The sequence below is a fragment of the Dama dama genome, chromosome 13 (assembly GCF_033118175.1).
Source record: "Dama dama isolate Ldn47 chromosome 13, ASM3311817v1, whole genome shotgun sequence".
Taxonomy (NCBI): Eukaryota; Metazoa; Chordata; class Mammalia; order Artiodactyla; family Cervidae; genus Dama; species Dama dama.
Window position 1 is genome coordinate 25,099,358 of NC_083693.1, and position 24,033 is coordinate 25,123,390.

Below are 24,033 nucleotides of genomic sequence, written 5' to 3' on the forward strand. Positions count from 1 at the left end.
AGTACACACCATATAAGTTTGTTGTGTTGAGAAAATGACACATCAGATGCCTGGTGTGCCGTAGGTTCTTGGTTAGTCAGTGCTTTTTCCCATCCTTAGATTACACACCAGTGAGAGACTTTTCGTCACAAAGGAAAGCCTTTAAAGAGGCTCCTGGGGGGAAAGGGACTTCCCTGGTGGCTCAGATGGTGAAGAATCTGCCTGCACTGCCAGGAGACCCAGGTTCGATCCCTGGGTTGGGAAGATCCCCTGGAGAAGGGAATGGCTACCCTCTCCAGTGTTCTTGCTTTGGAGAATCCCGTGGACAGAGGGGCCTGATGGGCTGCAGTCCAGGGGGTCACAGAGTCGGACTCGACTAAGCAGCTGACACACACACGTTGGGGGTGGCGGGACGTATGTAGAATATTGATTTACTTCTCCTGTTGGTCGCACAGGGGAAAAAAAATGATTGTTTTCTCTTTCAAAGACAGCAGAAAGCTTAGTTTGCTCTGCGGGTGGGAAGCCTCTGTTGGCTGCGCCTGTGGTTTGGGGAGTGGCACTCGGAGACCCTCCAGCTCATCCAGAAGCCGGGAAGGGCTCTGGGTGTGGGTGGTCCCTGGAGCCGGGCCCTCAGGTGCCTGCAGTTCCGTAGGCAGCGCACCAGGGGCGCAGCTCACACAGAAACACCAACTCCACTTTCTTTTCTCATCAGAAAGATATTTATGGAAGAAATGATGATGTTAAGAACATAGTTCCAGCCAGCTGAGATCAGGGCCTGAAGGTGGAGCAAAAGTGTGTTTTGATGAATACATTCTGCATCTTGGAAATGCATATCATTGTGAGGCTGAAAACCCCAGGGAAGATCTGATTTTCCAGGAATGCCTCCCTGCAGGAACAGTGCTCACACCTTCCGGTCTAGACGCCAGTGGAGCGCCCTGGGGTGGCGGGTAGCTTGCTGCCTGATGTCACAACTCGTGCAGTCTCTGCCCCTCTGGGCAGTGGGCACCGTGGTCTCTGGCCCCGGCATTGCATCATCCCTGTGCAAACCAGGCGATTTCTTTGAAGTTCTCTTTGCATTACAGGAAAGAATGGGCATCTCAGAGCAAAAGTTACTTTCTCCACCTTGAATTGCTTCACAGTAGTAAAGTGAAATCGGGTCGCCTGCTTGGTGCTTGCTCAGTCGCTTCAGTTGTGTCCAACTCTTTGCCATCTTATGGACCATGCCTTGCCAGGCTCTGTCCATGGGGCGCTGGGGCCTCAGTCCAGTCCCTGCCGGGTAACCCGTGGAAGTGACTTTTTCCCTGCTGGGTTTCTAGATCCAGGGTGGCTCAGGAGCCTTCCCACTGGACGCTAGGCCTCATCGCAAGCTCCTTGAGCTTTCGTTCTTTAATTTGTTCAAGTTGAACAAATTAGTGTATATTGAGATTTTCAAAGACTGTTAATGCCAAACATTATGCCGCCAGCATGGTGGCAGCTGGAATGCAAACTTAATCTGTTATCTGGTAGGGGAGCCGGGGCTTCCCAGGTGGCTCAGCGGTAAAGCACCTGCCTGCCGATGCAGGAGACAAGGAGACGCGGGTTCAATCTCTGGGTCGGGAAGATCCCCTGGAGAAGGTAATGGCCACTCACTCCAGTATTCTTGCCTGGAGAAATCTCATGGACAGAGGAGCCTGGTGGGCTACAGTCCATGGGGTTGCAGACAATCAGACATGACTGATGGACTGAACAACAGCAGGGGAACCAATTGATATTTGCAAATAGCACTTGTGAAAAATGAATTAGAGATGGAGTTTTGTGAAGTGTGGACGATTGCTGTCAGAGCTTGGGGGAAGGAGGGGGCTCCTTTCAGGAGGGGGAGCATGTACGTTAGGCAGGAAGAGCTGAGATTCCCGCCCCCACCCCATCCTTCAGGAGGAGGGCTCTGATCTGTCTTCCTGCTGCCTGTGTCTCCTTAGGTCATGACTGCTGCGAGACAGTGAAGGTGCTGCTCTGCGCTTCCAAAGAGGGCCTGCCCGTGTTCGTGGTGGCGGAAGAGGACTTCCAATTCATCCAGGACGAGGCCTACGATGCAGCCCAGTTCCTGGCCACCAGCGCCGGCAACCAGCAGGCCCTGAACTTCACCCGTTTCCTAGATCGCTCAGGACCCCCATCCACGGATGTGAACTCCCTCGATGAGAAAGTCGCCCTGGCCTTCAGGCACCTGAAGCTGCCAGCGGAGTGGAATGTGTTGGGGACAGACGCAACCTCACACGGTAAGGACCTCGGATGACCCGCAGCCTTTGAGCTTGGGATTCGTTGTTTTTGGCTGGGGCTGCTTTCCTATGGGGATGATCTCCCGTCTCCCATGGTGGCTGCGTAGACTGTGCCGTTACAGGAGCAGTGTGGCCTCAGTGGCCTCCTGGGTCCTCCTGCTGAGCTGTCAGGCCTGTTCTTGCCGGGAGACGACCCCGCAGAGCACTCACTCGCAGCGGCAGCTGTCAGAGGGCGGCTTGTTGCCCTTCTGTGGCCCGGACTTCACGCCTGATCTCCCGTGTGTGAGCGAGGCCTGTCCTTCATGAGGAGGGCAGCAGAGGAATGTTTGACACTTCTTGCTAAAGATCAAAGACAGGATTTTCATTCTTGTATTCTCAAGGTCTCTAGGGAGTCCACGAGGTTGGAAGAAGGAAAAGACGGGAGTCGTCAGTAGGGGCGCGCAGGGGAGCGAACCGAGACCTGGGACGCTCTCCCCAGGTTTCTAACCATCTGCTCTCTCTCCCCGTTAGAGTTCATGGAAGGCGGGGCTCCACCTTTTAAAAAGCAGTGATGTAGCAGGTATCTACGTATGTTCCTCTTTTTCTCATGGGGATTTCCTGTGTCATTTTTCTTGTGGTAAATGACACCTATTAGTTGTTGTGAATGTGTGTCTATACACTCACACACACATCTGATGAAGCAGCATATACCTGGAGTCCAGCGAACAGCGTCGTCTTTCCCTCCTGAGTGCAGATCTAATGGAGAGATTTAGGAGTTACACAGAGATCAGAATGTTTCCTCTGTTCCTGACAGAAACTGAATGGAAAGGCTGACTTCAGTCGGCTTTCTGGAAGGGGTTGCTTATCCTCTCGACTCTTATCTCTGGAAGAACAGGACAGTCACAGGACCGCCCTGCAGTGTTCTCAACTTTGGTTATTGCCTTATGAAGGGGTCGCTCAGAAGGCCCCGGCCCTCCCGCAGGCAAGTAGCCCCTGACTGAGGAGGAGCGCTCAGCGGGGCTGAACGGGAGGGCACTCAGGTCCCCCCCCCCGCTCTCTAGACCCATCAGATAGCTGTGGTGGTCTCATGGAAGAAGGGCAGTGAGGTTTTGCTAGCTTTGGTTCTCTTAGACTCACTGAATTTAACCATTGGGGCAATGACCAGCTGCAGGAAGGGGCCCCCACTGTCAGGGGCTTCCTGTCAAGATAAGAGGGGCACTCCTGCCAGGTAAAATACAAAAGGAACCTTGGATATGCAAATAAAGGGGAAAAGCATTTATCCTTTTCCTTTTTAGCAGTGTCTAAGAAACCTCTGCATGACTGAGATCTAGAGATCAGAAGATTTGCCATTATACAGGACAGTGGGCACTTTCCCAGAAACCTGGTGTTCCGACATTTCTAGCTCCTGCTGTTCTCCCCCCACCCCAGTGTTGATTTGTTTGTTGATTGATTGATGGCTCTGGGTCTTCATCGTTTTGTGTGGGCTTTCGCTCCTCGCCATGAGGGGCTCCTCCTAGTGGTGCTGTGTGGGGTCTCTGCGGTGGCCGCTCTCACTGCAGTGGCGTCTCTCACTGCAAGCACGGGCTCCAGCTAAGCTTCAGTCGTCACTGCAGCGTACAGGCTCCGTGGCCGTGGCTCACGGGATCAGGGATCGAACCCCTGACCCCTGCATTGCAGGAGGATTCTTATCCACTGCTCCACCAGGGAAGTCGACTCCTGCTGTTTTCTGTGTTGTGACTGGAGTGGTTATTCTGGAAAAAAAGAAAAAAAAAAAGGAATGGTTATTCTGGTTGCCATTCATAAATCAGTATCAAGAAGGGTTGCATTAGTTATTTATGGGGCTAAAAGTTGTTTTGTGTGGTTTTGCTTTGTCTTGTTTAAAGAAGGCACAGGAATTGGGTAGTTTGTTCATGTCACCTGGTTAAAAAGAACTATAGGAAAAGACAGGTCTGAGACGTTAGACATATCCTTCCCTTCTCTGGGCCTTAGCATCTCTGTCTTTAATAGGAAGCTTGCCAGATTTAATATTTTTATGGTCTTTCCATGTACTTCTTAAGTTTCTTTTGTACAGGAAGGCTAACTCAAATTTGGACACTTAAGGAAATGCCTGAAAACCACAATAAGGCACTGTTACACATTTTTAGGAAGGACAAAATAAAAAATACCAGGCACTGGCAGAGGATGCAAAACAATGTATCTCATACCTTGCTGGAATAGAGCCACCCCAGGAAACAGTTTGGCAGTCTCCTATAAAGTTTAATTTATTATGTGACCTAGCATTCCCACTTTTTGCGTTTTGTCCTAGAAAAATGAAAAGTTACATTTACCTAAAGAAATCTTTGCCCTAATGTACCTATAGCAGCATTATTTATAATCACCCCAAGCTGGAGACAACCCATATCTCCCTCACTAGGTGACTGTACAGACAGACTATGGTACATTCATACAATGGAATACTGCTCAGCAATAGAAAGGAACAGTCTGTTGACATGTGCAGGAACCTGAATGCATTTTAAATGTTTTGCACTAAGAAGTCAGTTTCCAAAGTTACTGTGTGACTCAAGTCACACAGTAGAAAGGGCCCTGGAGAAGGGAAGAGTCCCAGAAGAGTCAACTAAACAACAAACAAAGCATCAGTGACAGGTCCTTGCTTATTGTTGGTTGGAGGTGGGTTTAGTCGCTCAGTGGTGTCCAGCTCTTTCTGATCCTGTGGACTGTAGCCCACCAGGCTCCTCTGTCCATGGGATTTCCCAGGCAAGAATACTGGAGTGGTTGCCATTCACTGCTCCAGGGGATCTTCCTGACCCAGGGATTGAACCTGGGTCTCCTGCACATCTCCTGCATTGCAGGTGGATTCTTTACTGCTTGAGCCACCAGTGAAGGGGGAGAAATGCAAAGAAACAGTCTGCTTAGAGCAGAGAGTTGCATATCAGATGTTTTTTGAAAGACGTTTAAAGGAAGAAGGTAAGTTAGCTTGGTGCCTGGGGTAATCACGCAGCTAAATAGAGCACTTGTTACATAACTGGACTGTTTCCAGTTGAAAGCTGGGTGTTTACAGGTGTTCCAGCCTAATACTTGTACAAAGGAGTCAGGGAAGATTTATGGTTAATCCTCCCTCTCTAATCGTTTAGATGCAGTGCTTTTTAACTTTTTTCCCTCAGGTCACTAACTCCTTTAGAATTAGCTCCGATTTCTCCGGAGGGAAAAATACACATAGGAACCTACCTGCAAAATTTTACATATTGTTTCAGGAGTCAATCTCCCTGAACCACAGGCGTGAACATGACATTAAGAACTCTTGGCTTTAGCAGGGAACTCAAACCGGGACTCTGTAACAACCTAGAGGGGTGGGATGGAGAGGGAGGTTCAAGAGAGAGGGGACATGTGTATACCTATGGCTGATTCATGTTGATGTTTGGCAGAAACCAACACAATAGTGTAAAGCAATTATCCTTCAATTTAAAATAAATTAAAAACAATAAAAGAACTCTTGGCTTAGGCTTGATATCATAAAGTGGAAAAAGCATAGGCTGCAGGGTCAATTTGTTAATATCCTGGCTTCATTGCAAGAGTTTGTGTAGAATACTTAATCTGTTTCTCAATTTCTTCATCTGTAAAATGGAGGAAAAGATTTCCTGGAGAGTGTGCTAGTTTGCAGGCTTTTTAAAAATTTATCATTATTTAAAAAAATTTTTTTTTTTTTTTAAATTTTGGATATGCTGGGCTCCCTAGCTGTGGCATCTGGGCTCTAAAGCACGCAGGTTTGGTAGTTGCGATATGCAGGCTTCTGCAGTTGCAGCACATAGGGTTAGTTCCCCGGCGGCATATAGGATCTTAGTTCCCCGACTGGGGATCGAATTCATGTCCCCTGCATTGCAGGGTGCATTCTTAACCAGTGGACCATCAGGGAAGTTCCAGGCTCTTCATTTTTAGTATGCCATGACTGGTATCCAGTAACCTTTTGGACAAAGCAGTGATGAGCTCTGATGCGGGAAAGCAGCATGTTCTATAAAAGGACTTAAAAAAAAAAAAAAAAACACTCTTTGAAGCAGAATGAGATTTTTTTTGAGCTTATTTCTAAAGTCTTTCTTTACGCATATATCATCAAGAGGGAGTTTGTCCATTTTATCCTCCTCAGTGTTCTTTAATGCCTAGTTACATGAAGCACTGGACTTTTTTTTGCCTTAGTTCTGCCTTAAAGGCAAATAATACAGGTTCATCTGGGTGGAGGGTGAATGGTGGGATGGGAGTATCTTCCCTCTGAGCTACCAAGTTTCACTGAGTTGTCTCAGGTTTTCAGCACCTCTGTGGTTAGTGAAAGGGTGAACGAAGATGCTTTTTCCCCTGAAAGACCCTCTCACAGTAGCAGTCAACATAACTTTCTGGTAACAGAAGGTGGGCCTTGAAAGCCCTGCTCTGAAGAAAGCAAAGAGGAGCACGGTCCTGGGGGAAAGCTACATTCTTACTTAGTCATGGTGTTGTATAACTAACCGAGAAGCTCTGATCGTCTCTGGGGTAGAGAGGTGTGGGGTGGAGAGAAGGATGAGACGGGTTTAAGCCAGTTCGCACTAAACACCGCCGTTGCGTTCTCAGTTCTTTGTATCTGGTGTTTGGTTAGTGAAACCACAGTGGTAATCATTTGGGCTTTTAATTCCCGTACCTTTTCCAGATTGTTTGATAGCTTTCCATGGAATTTTCCCTTAGCTACACTCACTAGAATTTTTGTATATTTTCACCTATTCATAGCTGCTAAAAAAGAAAATAAGCTAGTAAAGATATTTTATAATATAAAATAGTAATCTACAGGACTGACTCCAAGACAAGTGCTTCCTCGTTATCGAGCACTTTAGCTCCAAAAGGTTTTATTGCCTCTCAGACCTTGACTCTGTCACAAGGTAGCGAGTGGCGTTTTTCCAAATGCCCGCTTCTCACAGGGGCCTGCTGTTGCCCATCCCCACTAGGCGTGAGGATTCCTGCGTCATGCTGGACCTGAGGTTTATTTGAGAAGGAGACCAGAACAGTCAGAGGAATGGAGACTTTGGAGTCTCCCAGATACACATTCAAAGCGCACTGCGAGCAGGCTGGCTCAGTGCGGTAGGAAAAGCACATGTAGCCTTGGATCACCGTTTTACTCAAAGAATTCAGAGCCCTTTGCTTAGACAGAAAATCCGGTGACATGAAAAGGTGCAGACATCTCTCACGAGGACGGGGCGCAACCCCTTTCTCTGCCGAGCTGAGTGTGAGGGAGGCTTCCAGCACTTGAGCAGGTAGGAAGCAAGACGCTTCCTCCTGCCTTCTCCATGGGAAGCTGGGCCCAGGCCCACAGAGCGATTTTTTTTCCAGTTGAAAATAGTTAAACAGGAAAATCAACCAACCAGCATAAGGCCCTTGAAATAACAGTGAAACAGAAAGGGAATGGAGAAGGGTCATGAGTATTCAGATGGGAGCCTGTCTAATTTTCATTAAGAAACCTAAGAAAAATTCAGAAGAGGTTTTTCATTTGTCCTTTAAGAGATTGAAGAAGTCAGACCTGTTATAAAATCAGAGAAGGAAGCAATGAGGGAGAAAAAAATAAGTTTAATGATTGTGTTAATCAGGGTTGACCAGAGAACCAGAACCGGTAGGAAGATAAGTATTAAGATTTATTTCAGAGAATGGCTTGCACAGTTGTAGGGACTTAGCTAAGGAAGTCCAAAATTTGGAGGGCGAGAGCAGAAGAGAAGATGGGGGCAAGCTCATGCCCACCAGCATGAGCCAAGGCTGTCCTCCTTGGACAGGAGGGGAAGTCCTGCGCTGGATGGACTCCACGGCCACAGGCTGACACTGTCCTCTTCCGGCAGGGTTTCTTCTCTCTCCAGGGGAATCTCAGCTCTGTCTTTAAAGCCTTCCAGCTGGTTCAGTTAGGCCTTCCCAGATTAGCCAGGATAATCTTCCTTATTAAATCAACTGATTAGGCCCTTTAATTACATCTGCAGAAAAGCCATCACAATGAGGGCAAAGATGGGAGTTGTCTTAAATGATGCAAGGACAACCAGAAAGCCATAGCATAATCAAATTCAGACTGGGGACAAAGGACCCAATTGACATCAGAGGAAATGCAGTTAGTGATCTGAACAACAAAGTTGAGCAGCTCTCACGGTTACAGAGAAAACACAAAGATCGCAAGAGAGAAAAAATTAGAACAGAGGCCAATTCTAAATTGTAGATCCTCAGGATTTTAAACTGAGATGAAAGCAACAAAAGCAATGATGAAAAGTGTGTGTTAGGTAAGAAAAATTACTTTTGGAGGAAAACGAGAGAAGGTGCTTCTTAAGCTACAGCATGAGAATGCTTGTGTGATTGATTTTTTTTTTTTACAAAAAGAGATGGGATGGAGTAATGGAGAGGGATTGGTTTCTAGATTCAAGACAGAAGCATCTTCAGATCTTGCTGATTTTTGCTGTGGGCAGTTATTAACCTCTCTTCATCCGCAGAAAGAGGATAACGAGGCCTCATAGGGTTATTGTGAGAATGGAAAGAGTGAATACAAAGCACCTAGCCCAGTGCATGGCATTGAGCAGCCTTCACCAGATATTACTGTTCTTATTACTTGTTGATCGCAGAGAGGGGGCGACCTAAAAGCAGATGTGGCGCCTGCTCCTAAGGACTGTAGGATGAGATTTGGGGTCCTCCAGGTGCTGGAATCGGTGCCAGCTTCAAGCAGCTGTATCGCCTTGTTATTGGAACTCTGCCTTTTGAAGGCTGAGCTGACTCAGAGCAAGTGAGGGATGAGGAAGACGGGGGGTGCAGAAGAACTGCTTTAAGGAGGTGCCGTCTAGTGGGGCCGGATTAACCAGTCTGTAAAAAATCACGAGCTCCCCGGCAGTGCCTTGTTCGCTTTTTTGTACTTGGTAAGGGTGAACAAGCGCAAGGCACAAGTCATGTGGTGATACTTGATCTTTCCTGAAAATTCTTTCCGTCTTTTCTTCTGGCCTGGCCACCTGCTCCGAGTTGTTTATTCACATTGGCACCCACACGTGCGCTGGTTCCTTCCGTAGTGTTGATGTCTTTCCAGCCTTATGCCTCTGCCACCATTTATAAACCATTTAGTGTGCTGAGTTCTGTAAGGACAGTGTAAAATATGGAAGATGGTTTTTGCCTCCCAGGAAACTTACCCTGGCAATAAGGAGACTAGACTAAGGCACGTGTGACATTAGAAGCAGTTCACGTACAGTTGCAGAGTTGCAATGCGTTTTTTCTTACCCTACCGCTCACATCTGAAGCATCAGGGACTTAAATGTAAGGGGAAGACACTGGGGTCCAAGAAGGATGAGCCTGCCCGGTGGGGTAAGTCGAGGCCTCCGGGAAGCTTTGGAGAAAGAGATGTTAGTGCAGCTGAAGGGACGAAAGCAGGCACAACCCCAGGGCACCATTCCCATTCTGGACTCTTGAGTGGTACTCCCTGGGGTCAGGTAAGCCCAGCCTCATCATTCCAAGTCAGACGAGGCGCAGAGTGTTGCCAGCGAACCTGGATTGTGATTGGAGGTCAGGAGGGACAGAGCAGAGAGCGGGGAAGGGCAGGAATGCAACATCACTGAACACCCGCTGCAGCCATCACCTGGCAGGCGTCTCGCCCACCCCTCTGAGCTGTTACTATGGCCGTGGGAGCGGAGGTGGTAGTGGTACCAGGCTTCAGGGAGGCAGGGAGGGGAGCTCCGAGAGCTGAAACGGGTTGTGTCCAGTCGCACGGACAGTAAATGCCAAATGGGAACCCAGGTTTGTCTGATTCCAAAGTCCTTCCTCACTCTGCCACTTTCAGAGTGACTCTGTACCAAGAAGGGCCTTCGCTTCAGGTCAAACAGGTACATATTTTTCCTTCTAAAATTGTTAGCCTATCATCTTGGAGCTGGTCTGTCTTATTATGCCTGAAGATGCATTTCTTTCTTAAACAACAAGAAAAAGCTGCCACTGCCAGCAATTTGATTTGGCCTTCATCTGGGAGAATAAAAAGACCTGTGTGTACTTAACAAGCAGAACCTGTTTTTAGTGTTTAACTAGCCAACTCCTCTCTGGGTGATATTTTTTTTTTAAAGTAATTATACTTTTTTGATACACCCATCTAAGCCCCAACAACTATTCCCCTTGGAACCTGATCCCCATGTAGCGAGGCTGCTTTCACTTCTTAAATTTTTTCTGTCTGTCTGTCTCCCTCCCCTCCCATATGTGTGCAGTCACCCTTGACGTCTGCATTAAATCAGAACATAGAAACGGTTCCTCTTTTGTAGGACTGTCTCCTATAGGAGATTTGGCCTCTCACCCTTTTTTCTAGCTTTGTTTTGTCTTTGAGAGCTGATTCTACTTGGCCACGATAAAATTGTTCGTGCTGTATATTGAGGCTTAATGGCACGCTCTCAGGGGCTTGGAGGCAGTGGCGTTGACCTGAGCCATCCTTTTGTTCTTTCCCTCTGGGTTTTCACGTTCTCCTCCTTATCTTCCTCTTGTCGGCTGTCTGCAGATGGTGGCCCCCGGGAGACGTTGATGCATTTCGCCGTGCGGCTGGGGCTGCTGAGGCTGACGTGGTTCCTGCTTCAGAAGCCAGGTGGCCGCGGAGCTCTGAGCATCCACAACCAGGAAGGAGCGACACCTGTGAGCCTGGCCTTGGAGCGGGGTTATCACAAGCTGCACCGGCTCCTGACCGAGTAAGTGCGCCGTCTCCGTTTCCTCCTTCTGGGCCCCGGCCCCGCCCCGATTCACAGTAACCCCGCCCACGTGGCATCTCCAGCCTTCCCTGGGAACTAAACCCTCAGCTGTGAGCCTTGCCCTGCGCTGGAGGTCGGTAAGCTTGCTCCTGCTCAGCCCTTCATTGTCTGAGAGGAACGCACGTAAGTCACCTTCCCTCTTCTTCCCTTTCCTCAGCTTTCTCTGCCCTCACTGTTTCTTGCCTCTTAAATTTTACTGAAAATGCAGATCTAAGTCTGGTCTGTAGGGGTAGCACTCTATGACCAGGGTATCCAGTTTTCCCCAACTTAGTCCAAGAGGGGACAGTTTTTCTGTGCCATGTACTTTTTTCCCCTGGTATGTCTTTAAGACTTGAAAGAGTTAACCCGAAACAAATACTTTAAATAATTGCATATAGAAAGTGTGCTGAACCACTAAGTTTTGGTTTGAATGTGATTTCTATAAGTAAAGTTGAAAGCAGTGGGCTCTTCCTGCGAGGAGCAGCAAGAACCGCCGAGTTGTCCTGGAAACGTGCTGCCGGAAGTCCTGTCTGTGTGTTTGTGGGTCCGTTGTTACCCATTCTGACTCTTCAGAGAGTGCTTGGAAGGAAGGCCGTTCGTCAAAACATTCAAAGAGTTCTTCCTTTTTTCTTGAGTGAATAGAAAAGTAAATGCTTTAGGACAGCCAACACTTTTTTTTTTAACTTCTTATTTTGTATTGGGATATCATACAAAAACAGTTGTGATAGTTTCCGATGGACAGTGAAGGGACTCAGCCATCCATATACATGTATCCATTCTCCCCAGCCAGTACTTTTCTTTGGAGTAGTTATAAAAGACAGGAAATGTCAACTATAGTTTCTCTTATTTAATGTATTTTTTACTGCTTTATGATTATCACCATCTTTTCCACCTCATGAGCAAGAATCAATCCCATTGGATCTGTGTTCTTTGGCAATGGAGGGACCCTTGTAAATTAAGTCAGTCTTTACAGATTCTCAGGTATTTTACCCATGTTAGATTTGATTTAGTTGCCTTTTATTTTTTACTATTCTAAACTGTGTGTGTGTGGCGGGGGGTGGGGGGTAGTCTGGAAGGGCCCAGAAGAGATCTCAATGTAATGTAACTTTGTTATACAAAGGGGGGTGGGGGCTATTTGTTTTCCTTTACCTGCCCCATGGTTATAATGCCCCCAGTCACTCCAAACAGGAGGTTCCTTGCAGAAAGCTTTCTGATGGGTGCCTCCGGTCCAGTGACAGCGGGAGGGGGCACACCTCATGTCAGATGAGCTGTGGATATTTGAGCTCTCCCAGGACCGTATTCCAGAGGGCAACGCATTCCGTTCCCTCGCACTTACCATCTGGCCAGAGACTGGATTCCTTCTGCTTGTCTGCCTCACGGCCTCTGGAAGACAGGCCTCATCCCAGAAGTTGAGACCATCAGCTCCGTATTACTGCCATGAAGTTCAAGTGCAGTTTTCTCCAGATTCAATCTTAGAGCGCAGAGGTTTTTCTGGGAAGCAGAGTTGGTTACGGATTGCCATCCAGATGGGGAAATAGAATGATTACAACAGCTTCTTTATATGCCGGGAGAGGATGTCACAAGACCGTTCTTGCAGCACAGCTTTAAGGAAACTAGAGTGTGTGTTTTTGGAGGAGAGACTTTGCTTTGCTTTATCCTGCCACCTCTGTTGCATGTGAGAGAGCCGCTTGGCTCCTTTTGAAAGGGAATAGGAAAAGGAAAGCCCACTTGAGAAGTCTCGACCACAGTAGGGCCCACAGTAGGGCAGTGGGAGCACCCACTACAGATCTAACTCTGAACTGAGATTCTTCTGGCTGTTACTCTTCTGCAGCCTAGAAAAAGTGCCAAGTCCTAATTGTTGTTCAGTGACTAAGTCGTGTCCCACTCTTTGCAACCCATGGACTGCAGCACACCAGGCTTCCCTGTCCTTCACTGTCTCCCAGAGTTTGCTCAGATTCATGTCCATTGAGTCAGTGATGCTATCCAAGCATCTCGTCCCCTGTTGCTCCCTTCTTCTTTGGCCTTCAATCTTTCCCAGCATCAGAGTCTTTTCCAGTGAGTCAGCTCTTCATAGCAGGTGGCCACAGTATTGGAGCTTCAGCGTCTGTCCTTCCAATGAACATTCAGGGTTGACTTCCTTTAGGATTGACTGGTCTCCTTGCAGTCCCAGGGACTCTCAAGACTATTAAGAGTCATAATTAGCAATTTAAGAAATGATCAGGAGGTGATTTTACTAAATCCCTCCCTCTTCCTGTGATGTCAGTAGACTCTTCTAGATTTTCCACCATAGAGAGTCAGGAGAGATGAGATTATCTTTGACAGATGAGGAAGCTGGGATCCAGAGTGGCAGAGTGAGGGGACAAGAGGGACAAGGTGGCCGAGCTGGAAACAGAAGCCGCATCTCTTGTGAGGCTGGCCAGAGTGGCCAGGCTCCCCGCAGAGATTCGGAGAACCCAGGAGGAGACTTCCTAGGATCCACAGCCTTTGCAATTAACAGAAGTTTATGCATGTGTGTTTCTGAATAAAGAGTTCATCTTGTGAAATTCACAGTGAGATTTGTGGGAAGTTAAGAATTGCTGCACTGTGTGATGGCTGTCTTTCTTAGTAGTTCACTAAAGTCTTTAGACTTGGGTATGCTTACTCCTTCTCCCTTTTAAATTGGAAATTCTCATGTTGGCCTCTTACCTTCCCATTTCAGTTAGTATGAAATTTAAGTATCGTTTGTATCCATTTTACATTAATTGTAGCTGTTTACAGTTTAGCCTTAGCTGAAACATCAAGTTTATTTCAGTCCTTTTATACCTCTCCCAAGATAAATCTGTTGTTTTGATTCTTTGCTGCTTATAGTGTTTTTTGAGTGGGGAACGAAGGATGCTGTGCTGATTCGGGTCCAAGTTCCTTTCTGCGTTTGTGTCCCTAAGGCTTATTTCCATAGTCTGTTTTGATTGACTGAGTCATTTCTATGTGAAATGTGCTTCGGGTTAAAAGCTTTCTCTTAAGTAAGACTCATGTCTATAGGGAACCTCCGTTTAGGACAGTTTGGGGAGTTCCCCTTTTCTGTAACCTGTAGCTGTTAATTTTCACTTTGTTCAGTGACAGGGAAGAGAGATCTTGTTGACTTACAGCTCTTTCGCTTTAGTTTTTATTTTGACTAGGGCTTCTCAGGTGGCTGGGTTGTGAAGACCCTGCCTGCCAATACAGGAGATGTGGTTCAGTCCCTGGGTTGGGAAGATCCCCTGGAATAGGAAATGGCACCACTCCAGTATTCTTGCCTGGAAAACTCCATGGACAGAGGAGCTTGGTGGGCTGTGGTCCATGAGGTCACAAGGGTTGGACACAACTAAGCACAGACCTTTATATTTTGATGTCCATTTTGAATATGGATGCATTTGTAATCTGAAAATTCACCTTAAATAAAACGTTACCAGTTTTGCCTGAGAAATCTTACTCCTCAAAGAGGACCCTGCACATCTGCACCGCCTTCTTTTAGGTGGATGCACAGTTAGCGCCCATGTTTTGAGGAGCTAGTTGGCATACTCTGCCCAAGGTCCCTCGGTGATAGGCAGAGCAGGGAGACAACCCAGGTCTTCAGGCTCTTAGGTTAGGATGCTCAGGAATGACAGCATTGGAGAAGTGTTGCATTGGCATTGTCTGACAGGAGAATGTTAGAACTGGGAGCTACCTGATGTCTCGTTCACGTAATGACAAGTCAGAAACCTTAGGACCTAGGTCACTCATTAGAGCTGAGACCCAGAGGCAATTCATGGTAAAGGCCAAGCATGCAAACTTTGGGGTCAGATCTAAGCTTGTGTTTTGACTCTGCCATTTTTAGCTGTATTAGTTTGGACACATGAAGTAACTTTTCCTCTCTGAGCTTCAGTAATATCTACTTTCTAGAATAATGACTAAGGGTTGGGCATGTACAGTGTGAAAAAAATCAGGGTTTACTGATCCCACAGTTTATGGTCATTTTTTGGAACACACAAAGGGGCTATAAATATGTTTCAGCTTGAAGAGAGACAGTATAGTATGGTGGAATTGCTTAGGGATGAAAAACGTAATATCTAAGTTTCCCCAGTTAGCAGCATGAGTGACTCAGAAAAAGTCACTTTCCCACTTGAATCTCATGTTTCTTATCCCTTATGGGTAATATCTCGTCTGTCTACACCATAGGTTGTTAGAACCCAGTGAGATTTGTGCAGATGCCTTATTAAAGTCAAAGGGACACTTTCATACAAAGTGTCCTGTGTAGTCATAAAATCACTGAAATGATTGTCACTGGTCAGTGAAGCTCACCTTCCCTTCCCGTCCCCGTTGATTGATCTGCCTACACTGTCCTTTTTGTAATGTTAATTATAGTTGTCTGTGAATTACAGTCAGTAGAAAGGTCGGGAGAGTTGTAGTGGAGAGTCTGGTTTTGAGTCCAAGGTCTGCCTGTGTAGAGCTGGAACTGCATGATGTTGGGTGACCCACTCATGTCAAGCCTTAGTGCCTTGTTTATAACATGGGAAGAGTAAGGGACCATCTTCAGGGATTGCTTTGAGAGAAGAGTGCATAGCATTTCAGGGAGAGAGGGGCACAGCCCAGTGGCTGACATAGATGTCATCTACCCTTTTCTTATTTTTCCTTTCCTTCCTCAGTTGTCCTTTTCTTCATATATTAAGAAAAATATGGCCAAAATGTTGGAAGTCTTTTCAGGCAGCGTTTGAACATTGCTATTTGATAAGAGTTTGAGATTGTTTCCCAGTGTAGCAGATAACAGTGATGTCGGTGCCTCTGGGTTGTTGGAACCAGACTGGTAAGGAATCGTTCACAGCGCTGTCACCCTTACAGGAAGAGTATTTCTTTGAGGAATTTCCACTCCCCGGTGTTGACATAAAGGTGCCGAAGTATTTTATTTGCCCAAAGAATGAGTTTGAAAGTATTTGTCCTAACAGTACTTCACCTAATTTTCCGTATCAGTTTAACAAATCTGTATTTGTTGAATGCCTGCAGTGCCCTAGAAATCATGGTTGGTACGTTGCAGGTCATACTTCATTTTAACCTTATTACAGCCTTGTGAAATAGGTTTTATCTGTTTTATAGATAAAATATAGAGGCTCAGAGAATTGAAGTAACTGGCCCAAGGCTGTATACAAACGGTGGCGCTCCCGGTACACACGCAGTGTGGAATTGCCAGGGCCTCGTACTTCCCTCAGCACGGATTTGACAGGAGAAGGAAGACTTGGGAAAGGCCCCTGGGATGCTGGGTGGGCGTCACTCACTCAGGGACAGCCAGCTTTCCATTTAGTCCCAGTCCCTACTCTCCCGAGCAGAGCAAGAGTCTCACTAAATAACCTAACGTTTACATTTCACATCACATGGTTTTAGATCTATTTTTTGGTTACCCTTAGGCTACCTTTTTGCATTTCGATGCTCCCGACATCCTAATGAGTGGGTCGGGTAGGTTTTGTCCCCGTTTTATAATCGGGGAAACTGAGGCCAGAGAGGTGAGGTGCGTGGCCCAGCGTCACAAGGCTACACCAGGCGTGGAGTCCAGTGTGCCCGGGCGGGGCTGACACAACGGCGTGTGCAGGGCAGAGATGCGGCCTGGCAGACCAAGGCCCTCAGCGGGTGGTTTATGCTGTAGCATCCGCAGCACTGACCCCTCTCTGAGAGTCTGGGGGTGCGCGCCCACGCCCATCTTCTGACACCTCTGCTCTTGAAACCCGAGTTCAGGGTCAGGTGGTAGAGTAACTGGTACTCAGGTGTACACATTTCACAATGGGACCCAGCCCTGTTGAGCAAGACGTCCTGTGAACATAGTGGTTGCCTTTTTAGGGTCCTCTTCAAGTACTTGACAAGTGGGTCCTTGGCAGCCCATCAGGTGCAAAACAAGTGTGTAGGCTTTGCTTTTGCTTAGGAGGAGGAAGGATGGAACAGATGTACAAACTTAACATTCAAAATGATGAAAAAAGCAAACAATTTTTTAACTTTACATTTCTCTGGCCCAAGTCTTATCCAACCACATGTTTGTTGGTCCATCCCTCCTTCCCTCCGTGTATCCATTCTCTCATCCTCTTTTCTCATTGTGTCACCTGGAGCTTTTTGTTTTGGTCAAGATAGGGTGGTAGAATTGAGTGGAAACTAGGGGTGGTAACAGTAACTGAGTGTCGAATACCTGCTGCACTGGCATTCACACTGTGTTCTTAGTAAAACCTCTTAGCAGATGTCTAAGATAGAGTTATTACAGGTAGTATCTGTATTTTTTTTACACATGAGAAGATAGACCCAGAAAGGCTAGTTTGCCCAAGGCCATGTGGTTAGTAAATTGGCATTATTCACAAACTTGTGTACTGGTTGTTTTAAAACTCTTTAATACAATTTTGTGAGGAGGCATGTTTGGTAACCTTGTCAGGCTTTTAACCAAACTAATGATTCATAGATTTGATTTTCAGTAAAGCCCCCCCTCTTCCCTCTTCCTTTTTTGGTAAATTTCTAATCTGAAGCATTTTAAGAATTTTGACATTTCATTGTTTGCTTTTTTAAAAAAGCCATTCAGCTACTGATCTCAGGATTTCCTTATCTGGCAACCTGCTGGCAAATTGCAAAATGTACTTTCTGAGGATAATGTTTGTATTTATCTAACAATTACACTAGTTACCATTTATTATGTTTGTGTCAGGCATTTTGGATAAATTCTCATATATGTTCTCCTCTCCAAAACCCTTTGGGGGTGGGCACGTTGTCCTCAGGTAACAGGTGATCACCATAGCTGGCGAGGAATGGGGCAGTAATTTGAACCAGATCGGAAATCTAAATTAAAACCCATGGTCTTTTATACTACCTTGGTCTTTCTAAGAAGGTGAGTGGGTCCTGGTAGGTGGTTGGAACAATAGAGCCACTCCACGTGTCTCATGACTCCTACTGTATACTTCTTTTCCCCCCTGCAGTATGCATGCAAATAGTCCTAGCCTGTGTTTATTCTTGGTGTAACATTTACGCCTCAGAGGTTTTCTTCAAAGAATTATGAGTTTATACACCTTAATTTGTGGCGACAGAGTTTCTGTGACCAACAGCATGTGATATTGAAAGTATTTCTGACTTGACTATAGACCCAGGTGCAAGAAAACATGAAACTAGAGCATAGGACTTGATGGGTGTTTGAGAGAAAATGAAGGATCAGTTGGCACTTTCTACCCTCTAAGGAACCCACACCTTTAGTATATTATGCATTATTTTTATTTGATGAATTTTGAAGTTTCCTTAAAGGCATACCAGGACAAAGAATGACTTGAACACCTTACCTGCATTTATTATTAACAGAAATGAAAATGATTTTTAAGCAAAGAAAATAAGGAATGTTGAATAAACCTAAGTGGCTAAAATCAGTATTTGGCCAAAGCTGACTATCACCAGTGTAGAATGAAGTTGTGTCGTACATGAATAAATATGAAACAATATAAAGAGTAGTTCTATGTGTTTATTAAGGTTTAATGGTTTTGAAAGTCTTGTAGTGGAAAAGCAGTAATTTCTCAGCATCACCAGCTTCTGTCTGCATCGCTCTTGATTCCCTAACAGCATACTCACTTTCTGTTGACACATCAGTGTCCCTAAACAGGTAGGTGTTAGAAAATTATAGTTCATGAGAGTTCTTCCAGAGCGTGTTTTTTTCTAAGAGGAATTTTGTACTTAGGATTCTTGATTTAGTGATTTTCAAAGGTTCTTGAGCTGTTGAATGTGGTTAGCATTAGGAAAGTCATTTTGGCAAGGTTTTGCTCAGTGGTTTTATTGTCCATACACACTTTATACGCCATTTATAAAGGGTTTGAGCGTCCCTGGATATAGGTATAGGTGAGGGGTCTTGGAACCAATTCCTGCAGATACAGAGGCATGGTTGTGTATTGTGATGTCCTCGAAGTATTCTTAATAAAGTCTGTTGTTTTGACATTTGATTAGCAAAACCTATTTGAGTTACCTCATTTTTTCCTGTTATTTCTTTATACATTTATATCTGGATTGAGGATAATTTGTCATAGTGGCTATACATGGTTTTGACATGTCTCCTCTTTGTAAAATTTGGAGGTGGCAATGTTGAATTTTCAGCTTTTTTTTTCTCTTATAAGATGTGGATCATTTACAAATAGAATCTTCCTTGAAAGGCACATGGCCTAAATGGAATGAGAGATGTGCAACTTAAAGCATTTATTCTAGTGAGTGTTTATTTGGTGTTATGAACAAGTTAGCAAACAGTTAATCAGAATTAGTTTTTATATATCCTAATATAATTCTTCCTTGTATCATTTATTTTTTTGTAAACAGTAGTGGCTCAGAAATGGTAAGATGATCTTCATAAAGTTATCTAACCAGAGCACTCTTTTAATATTCGTATTAACTGTCAAGCTATTTCTCTATTAATTTAACCATCTGAAACACTCTTGTATAGTGCATAGTGGCATTAACAGTTTTCACAGTCACTAATTATTGTAGTGTTTTACTCTTAACAGTAAATACATGTATGCTCTAATTGGTTTTAGAATTTTTGCAGCAAGAGTATATAAGGAGATTTGCACTTTATGTACTTGATCATTGATCCCATACACATTGGGTAGGCATTCAGCTGTTTGGCCTTAAAAAATAGCAAAGCAGAACTTGAATGCATCCCTATTATTTGTCATCTGTAAACCTCAGTTTTCCTCATCTGTAACATAGGAAGTCACAGCATGTACCTCATCGGTCTGTTCAGATTAAATGAGAGCATGCCTGTGAAGTTCTTAGGAACTTAGCCCGTCCCTTTATTTGGAGAGCTGGGGACAAAGATTCATCGTCAGTGAGACGAGCACTCAGCTTAATGTGAGCATGACGTCTCTGCACACCACCATCCAGTTTCTAACATGTTTTTTCCTGGTCAGGTTCACTGCACAACTGTAATGCTATCTCGTGAAGCAGCAGGGCACTGGGAGTTCTGTTTTCTCCTAGCGGTAGAGTGGTTTAGGGGTGGCTGCCTGACCGTTACCCCGCTAGCAGGGTCTCCGTGCCCTTTGCTTTTTAAATGTCTAATACTCAGAAACTGCCTTCTGGTTTGCTCACTAGAGTCACACCACCCCTGGCATCCCATGGGTTTATTGAGCGCTTTGGGAGAACCAGATGCTATGCTGGTAACACTTTACACTCAAGGTCGCCTGATCTCACAGCAAACCTAGTATTCCCACTCTATTGACGGGGAGATTGAGCTGCTGAGAAATTGAAGCATGACTAGCCCAAGATCCCACAGGTGGTACAGTCTGAGTAGGGAGTCAAACCGAGTCTGTCAGACTTTCCAACTCATGTTCTAACCATCATCCTATAAAACTTGTGTTTTAAATTATTCAGCAGCATGGAATCTGTGCCAAATTGCTGATACAGAGTAGTTATTCAAATGACGGGCTCTTCTTCTTTTGTGCTGTTCCCATTCTGGTCGTTAAGGGCAGGTGGCTGTACTGTGTCAAAAAGGAAGGAGGGAAGGCAAAAACTCAGAGTATCAGTGCTAAGAGTCCTAGTGAACCTGCATGTGCGTGTGAAGTATAAGTAGTCCAGTGTGTGTTCTTAACACCTAAGGTAGTGGCTTTCTGTTCACTTTAAGATGGATCAGTGGTCCACCTCCCCCTCCCTCCTCCCCCACCCCTCCCTCTCCCCCCTCCCCCTCCCTCCTCCCTCTCCCTCCTCCCCCTCCCTCCTCCCCTCTGCTGGCGCTTGTCTTCTCTCCCTCCATCTCCGTGGAGCTGTGGTTGATGCCGTAGGACTCCTTGAGGTCTGGCACTGTGAGGGTGATGTGGTTTCATGAAAGATATTGCAGTAACCCTCAAATAAGGAACTAGGTGCTGCACTTCCTGTCAGAAGTAGACTCAGCAAAACACGCCTTTGGGGAGGCCTGACCCGACCGTTCCGCCTCTGCTCTTAAAGCCAGGACCCAAATAGGATGGGCTTGCGGTACTCGTGGTGCGTGGGCAGCCGTGAGTGAGTATCTTCTTTCAAATGGATGCACTGCCGACCTTCATTGTTTATTCTCTGCCACTTGATGGGGCCTTTTGCTGTATCTCAGCAAGTATCTCTGAGCTTCCCCACCAAGTGACTGGTGTTGTTAGTACGGGAAAGATGTTTTTCTCTGCAGTTGATTTGACAGGGTCTTACATGTATGTTAGCATGAAACTGAACTTTTTTTGAGTTGCGACACACAAGGGGAGAAGGCGGAGGTTGAGTGGTGGTTGGCCGTTGTGTAACAACAGCTGGACGCCGGCAGATTAGCCGAGGTTCATGCTGGGCTTACTGAATTTTGTTGGCCCACATGCACAGACCTTGAGGTTTGGAGCCAGCCATGGATTCTCCATTTGGATGATGGAACCCTTCTCTGAGGAGTGGCCCCTTAGTTTGTGCTGTTCTACAGTTGAAAACTTGCTTTGGATATTATAAAAATTTTGACAGAAAGCCTACTATACCTGACTGAGGTGATTTAGTCGCTAAGTTGTATCTGACTCTTGGGACCACATGGACTGTTGCCTGCCAGACTCCTCTGTCCATGGGATTTCCCAGGCAAGAATACTAGAGTGGGTTGCCATTTCCTTCTCCAGGGGATCTTCCCAACTAGGGATCGAACCTGGGTCTCCTGTGTTGCAGGCAGATCCTTTACCCACTGAGCTGTGAGGGAAGCCCCTACCATACCTGACACCTGACTAGCTTCTGATAAGTATTATAGCGGACTTAGAATTTTCAGAACTTGAATGTGTCCTCATAATTTGACACGGACTTTCCTCGTGGCTCAGACGGTAAAGAATCCCCCTGCAATGCAGGAGACCTGGGTTCGATCCCTGCATCAGGAAGATCCCCTGGAGGAGGGATGGCTACCCGCTCCAGTATCGTTGCCTGGAGAAGCCCATGGACAGCAGAGCCTGGTGGGCTACAGTCCATGGGGTCACAAAGAGTCAGACACGACCGCGCAACACTAACACTTCATTTCACTTCATAATTGGACCGTGTTGGAGGGTAGGTATCACTGTGGACAGTCTAAAGCGGTACAGAAGTTTTGGAATTAGATCTGAATTACCACAGATCCTGGGTTTTTCACTTACTGTGGACCGGGGCAAGTTATTCCTCGAGCCTCACTGTCCTCACAGGAACAATGGAAACACAGTAGCCTGTGTGTCAGAGTCGTTGTGACGATCAGAAGTCAGTGCCGTCCTCCTGATCCTGCACTACCTGACTTCCCTGGTGGCTCAGATGCTGGAGTCTCCCTGTAGGGGAGGAGACCAGGCTTCGGACCCTGGGTCGGGAAGATCCCCGGGAGGAGCGCCTGGGAAGTCCCGTGGACTGAGGAGCCTGGCGGGCTGTGGTCTCTGGAGTCACCGAGTTCAGGTTTACCTGAACTTTGTTTGCCATCTACATGGCACGACCAAAGCTGCCAACACTGACCAGCCATACTGCTAGCATCACTAGTTTCATTCTTCTGTTTTTTTTCCCCCTGTTGCTTACTCCTTCCAGCATGTTCTCACCCCACGCGGAAGACAGTGCTAGTTCTGCATGATCGGCGAAGCTCTGTGAGGTCTGGCCTGTGTAGAGCTCTCAGACCTCGTTTCGTAACGTTCTCTTCGTTTCCGTCGCCTTCCCTGCACAGCCGCGCGGGCCAGCTGCTTGCCTCCCCTGAGGCTCTCCGTCCTTGCTGAACCCTTTGCCTCATGCATTCTGTCCCGGCAGCTTCACATGCTAGCTCTTTCACGTGGTTCTGATCAGTTGCCGTATCTTCTCAGACCATCTTCTGGCACCTGGCTGCAGAGCCTGTGTCTCCACTCCAAGGAGTTTTCTGCCATGAGCACCTTGTTTTATCTGCTTTAAAGCACTTACCTCTAACTGTAATCATACCTCTCTCTATGCTGTAACCTCCAACATGATAGGAATCTTGGCTGTCTCACTGATTCATCAATATTATTTCTCACACCTGGAAACATAATAGATACTGCATGAGTATGCATGTTTGAATAAATGAAAAAATATATAGCCTAGGCCATCTTCTGAAAATGTATGTGTGTTTTTATTGTTTGTTTTTGTTTTTTAACATCATCCTGAAATAACTTAAGAAGGGCATAAAGAAGACTAAATTCCGGTGGAATGCATTTGTAACACAATGGCATACTACCTGTAGTGTTATCTTTTTAGTGGACTTCTGGAAGCATTTTATTTGGCATTAAAACATTTGAGAACAAGCATTCATATAGATCTTAATACCTTTTCATGTATAGAGAAACAATATTTTTGTAATTGTTACACTTATAACTCAGTTTGCTCCTATTTAATAGGATATAGATTTTCATTTTAAGGTTGTACAGAGTAAAGTAAAATTCTGTGTATATTATACTGGAAATATCTCCCAAGATCTTTTTATATGCAGACCATTGTAGAGAATATGTGCTAATATGAAAATAGTTCTGTTAAGGTGCAAGTGTTCAGTAGAATAGTTTCAGTGCCTTTTTAAAAGGTGATCTAACGGCGCATTTAGCTTTTCTTTTAGCTTATTAATCTACATGAGCAACTGTACTAAATTGCTTAGGAATAGATTGCTTGGAATGAATCTTTTATTAAAAAATCATGTTTTAGCCCTCAGGCAGCCCTAACTCCGTGAAACCTTGTTTGGTTTACCTGAACTTTGTTCTCCATCTACATGTAGAACATCAACCTTGTCACCTGGACTGTCACAAATATTTATAATGGAAGGACTCTGAAAAGCTGAGTCCTGCTGTTCAGTGTATGGTAGTCCCTCATGACCTGCCGCTTGTACCAGTGTCCGTGAATGCGCAAGCCCCGCAGTTGGCCATCTGTATCTCTGGTTCTGTAGCCTCAGCTTCAAGCAGCTGTAGACTGTATAGTACTTCAGTGGATTTATTGAAAAACATTCGCATGTACGTGAGACCCATACAGCCCAAACCTGAGTTGTTCAGGGATCAGCTGTACCATTTTTACTATGTACGGTGATTAGCTTTCTATATTTCACATTTTATTAAAGGAAATCATGTCATTTATTAGTGAAAGAAGCTCTTCGTGACATGCCTTTTAAAGTAGACTTTTAGATGCTTTTGGTTTTCTAAAAGTAATTAAACACT

The 24,033-nt window shown here is 45.7% G+C and overlaps 1 protein-coding gene across 10 annotated transcripts in view; it reads left to right on the forward strand.

Annotated features, from left to right (window-relative positions):
* The window catches only part of AKAP13 (A-kinase anchoring protein 13), a 316,668-nt gene that overhangs the window by 131,497 nt on the left and 161,138 nt on the right, over positions 1 to 24,033 (forward strand). For 8 of the 10 annotated variants that reach the window (XM_061158636.1, XM_061158639.1, XM_061158640.1 and 5 more), the window contains exons 4-5: positions 1,935 to 2,231; positions 10,705 to 10,888. In XM_061158636.1, coding sequence (XP_061014619.1) covers positions 1,935 to 2,231; positions 10,705 to 10,888 — 481 coding nt within the window. Of the gene's footprint in view, positions 1 to 1,934; positions 2,232 to 10,704; positions 10,889 to 10,985; positions 11,072 to 20,820; positions 20,903 to 24,033 lie in introns of those variants that run through there. The other 2 variants (XM_061158645.1, XM_061158644.1) reach the window with 2 other exon arrangements.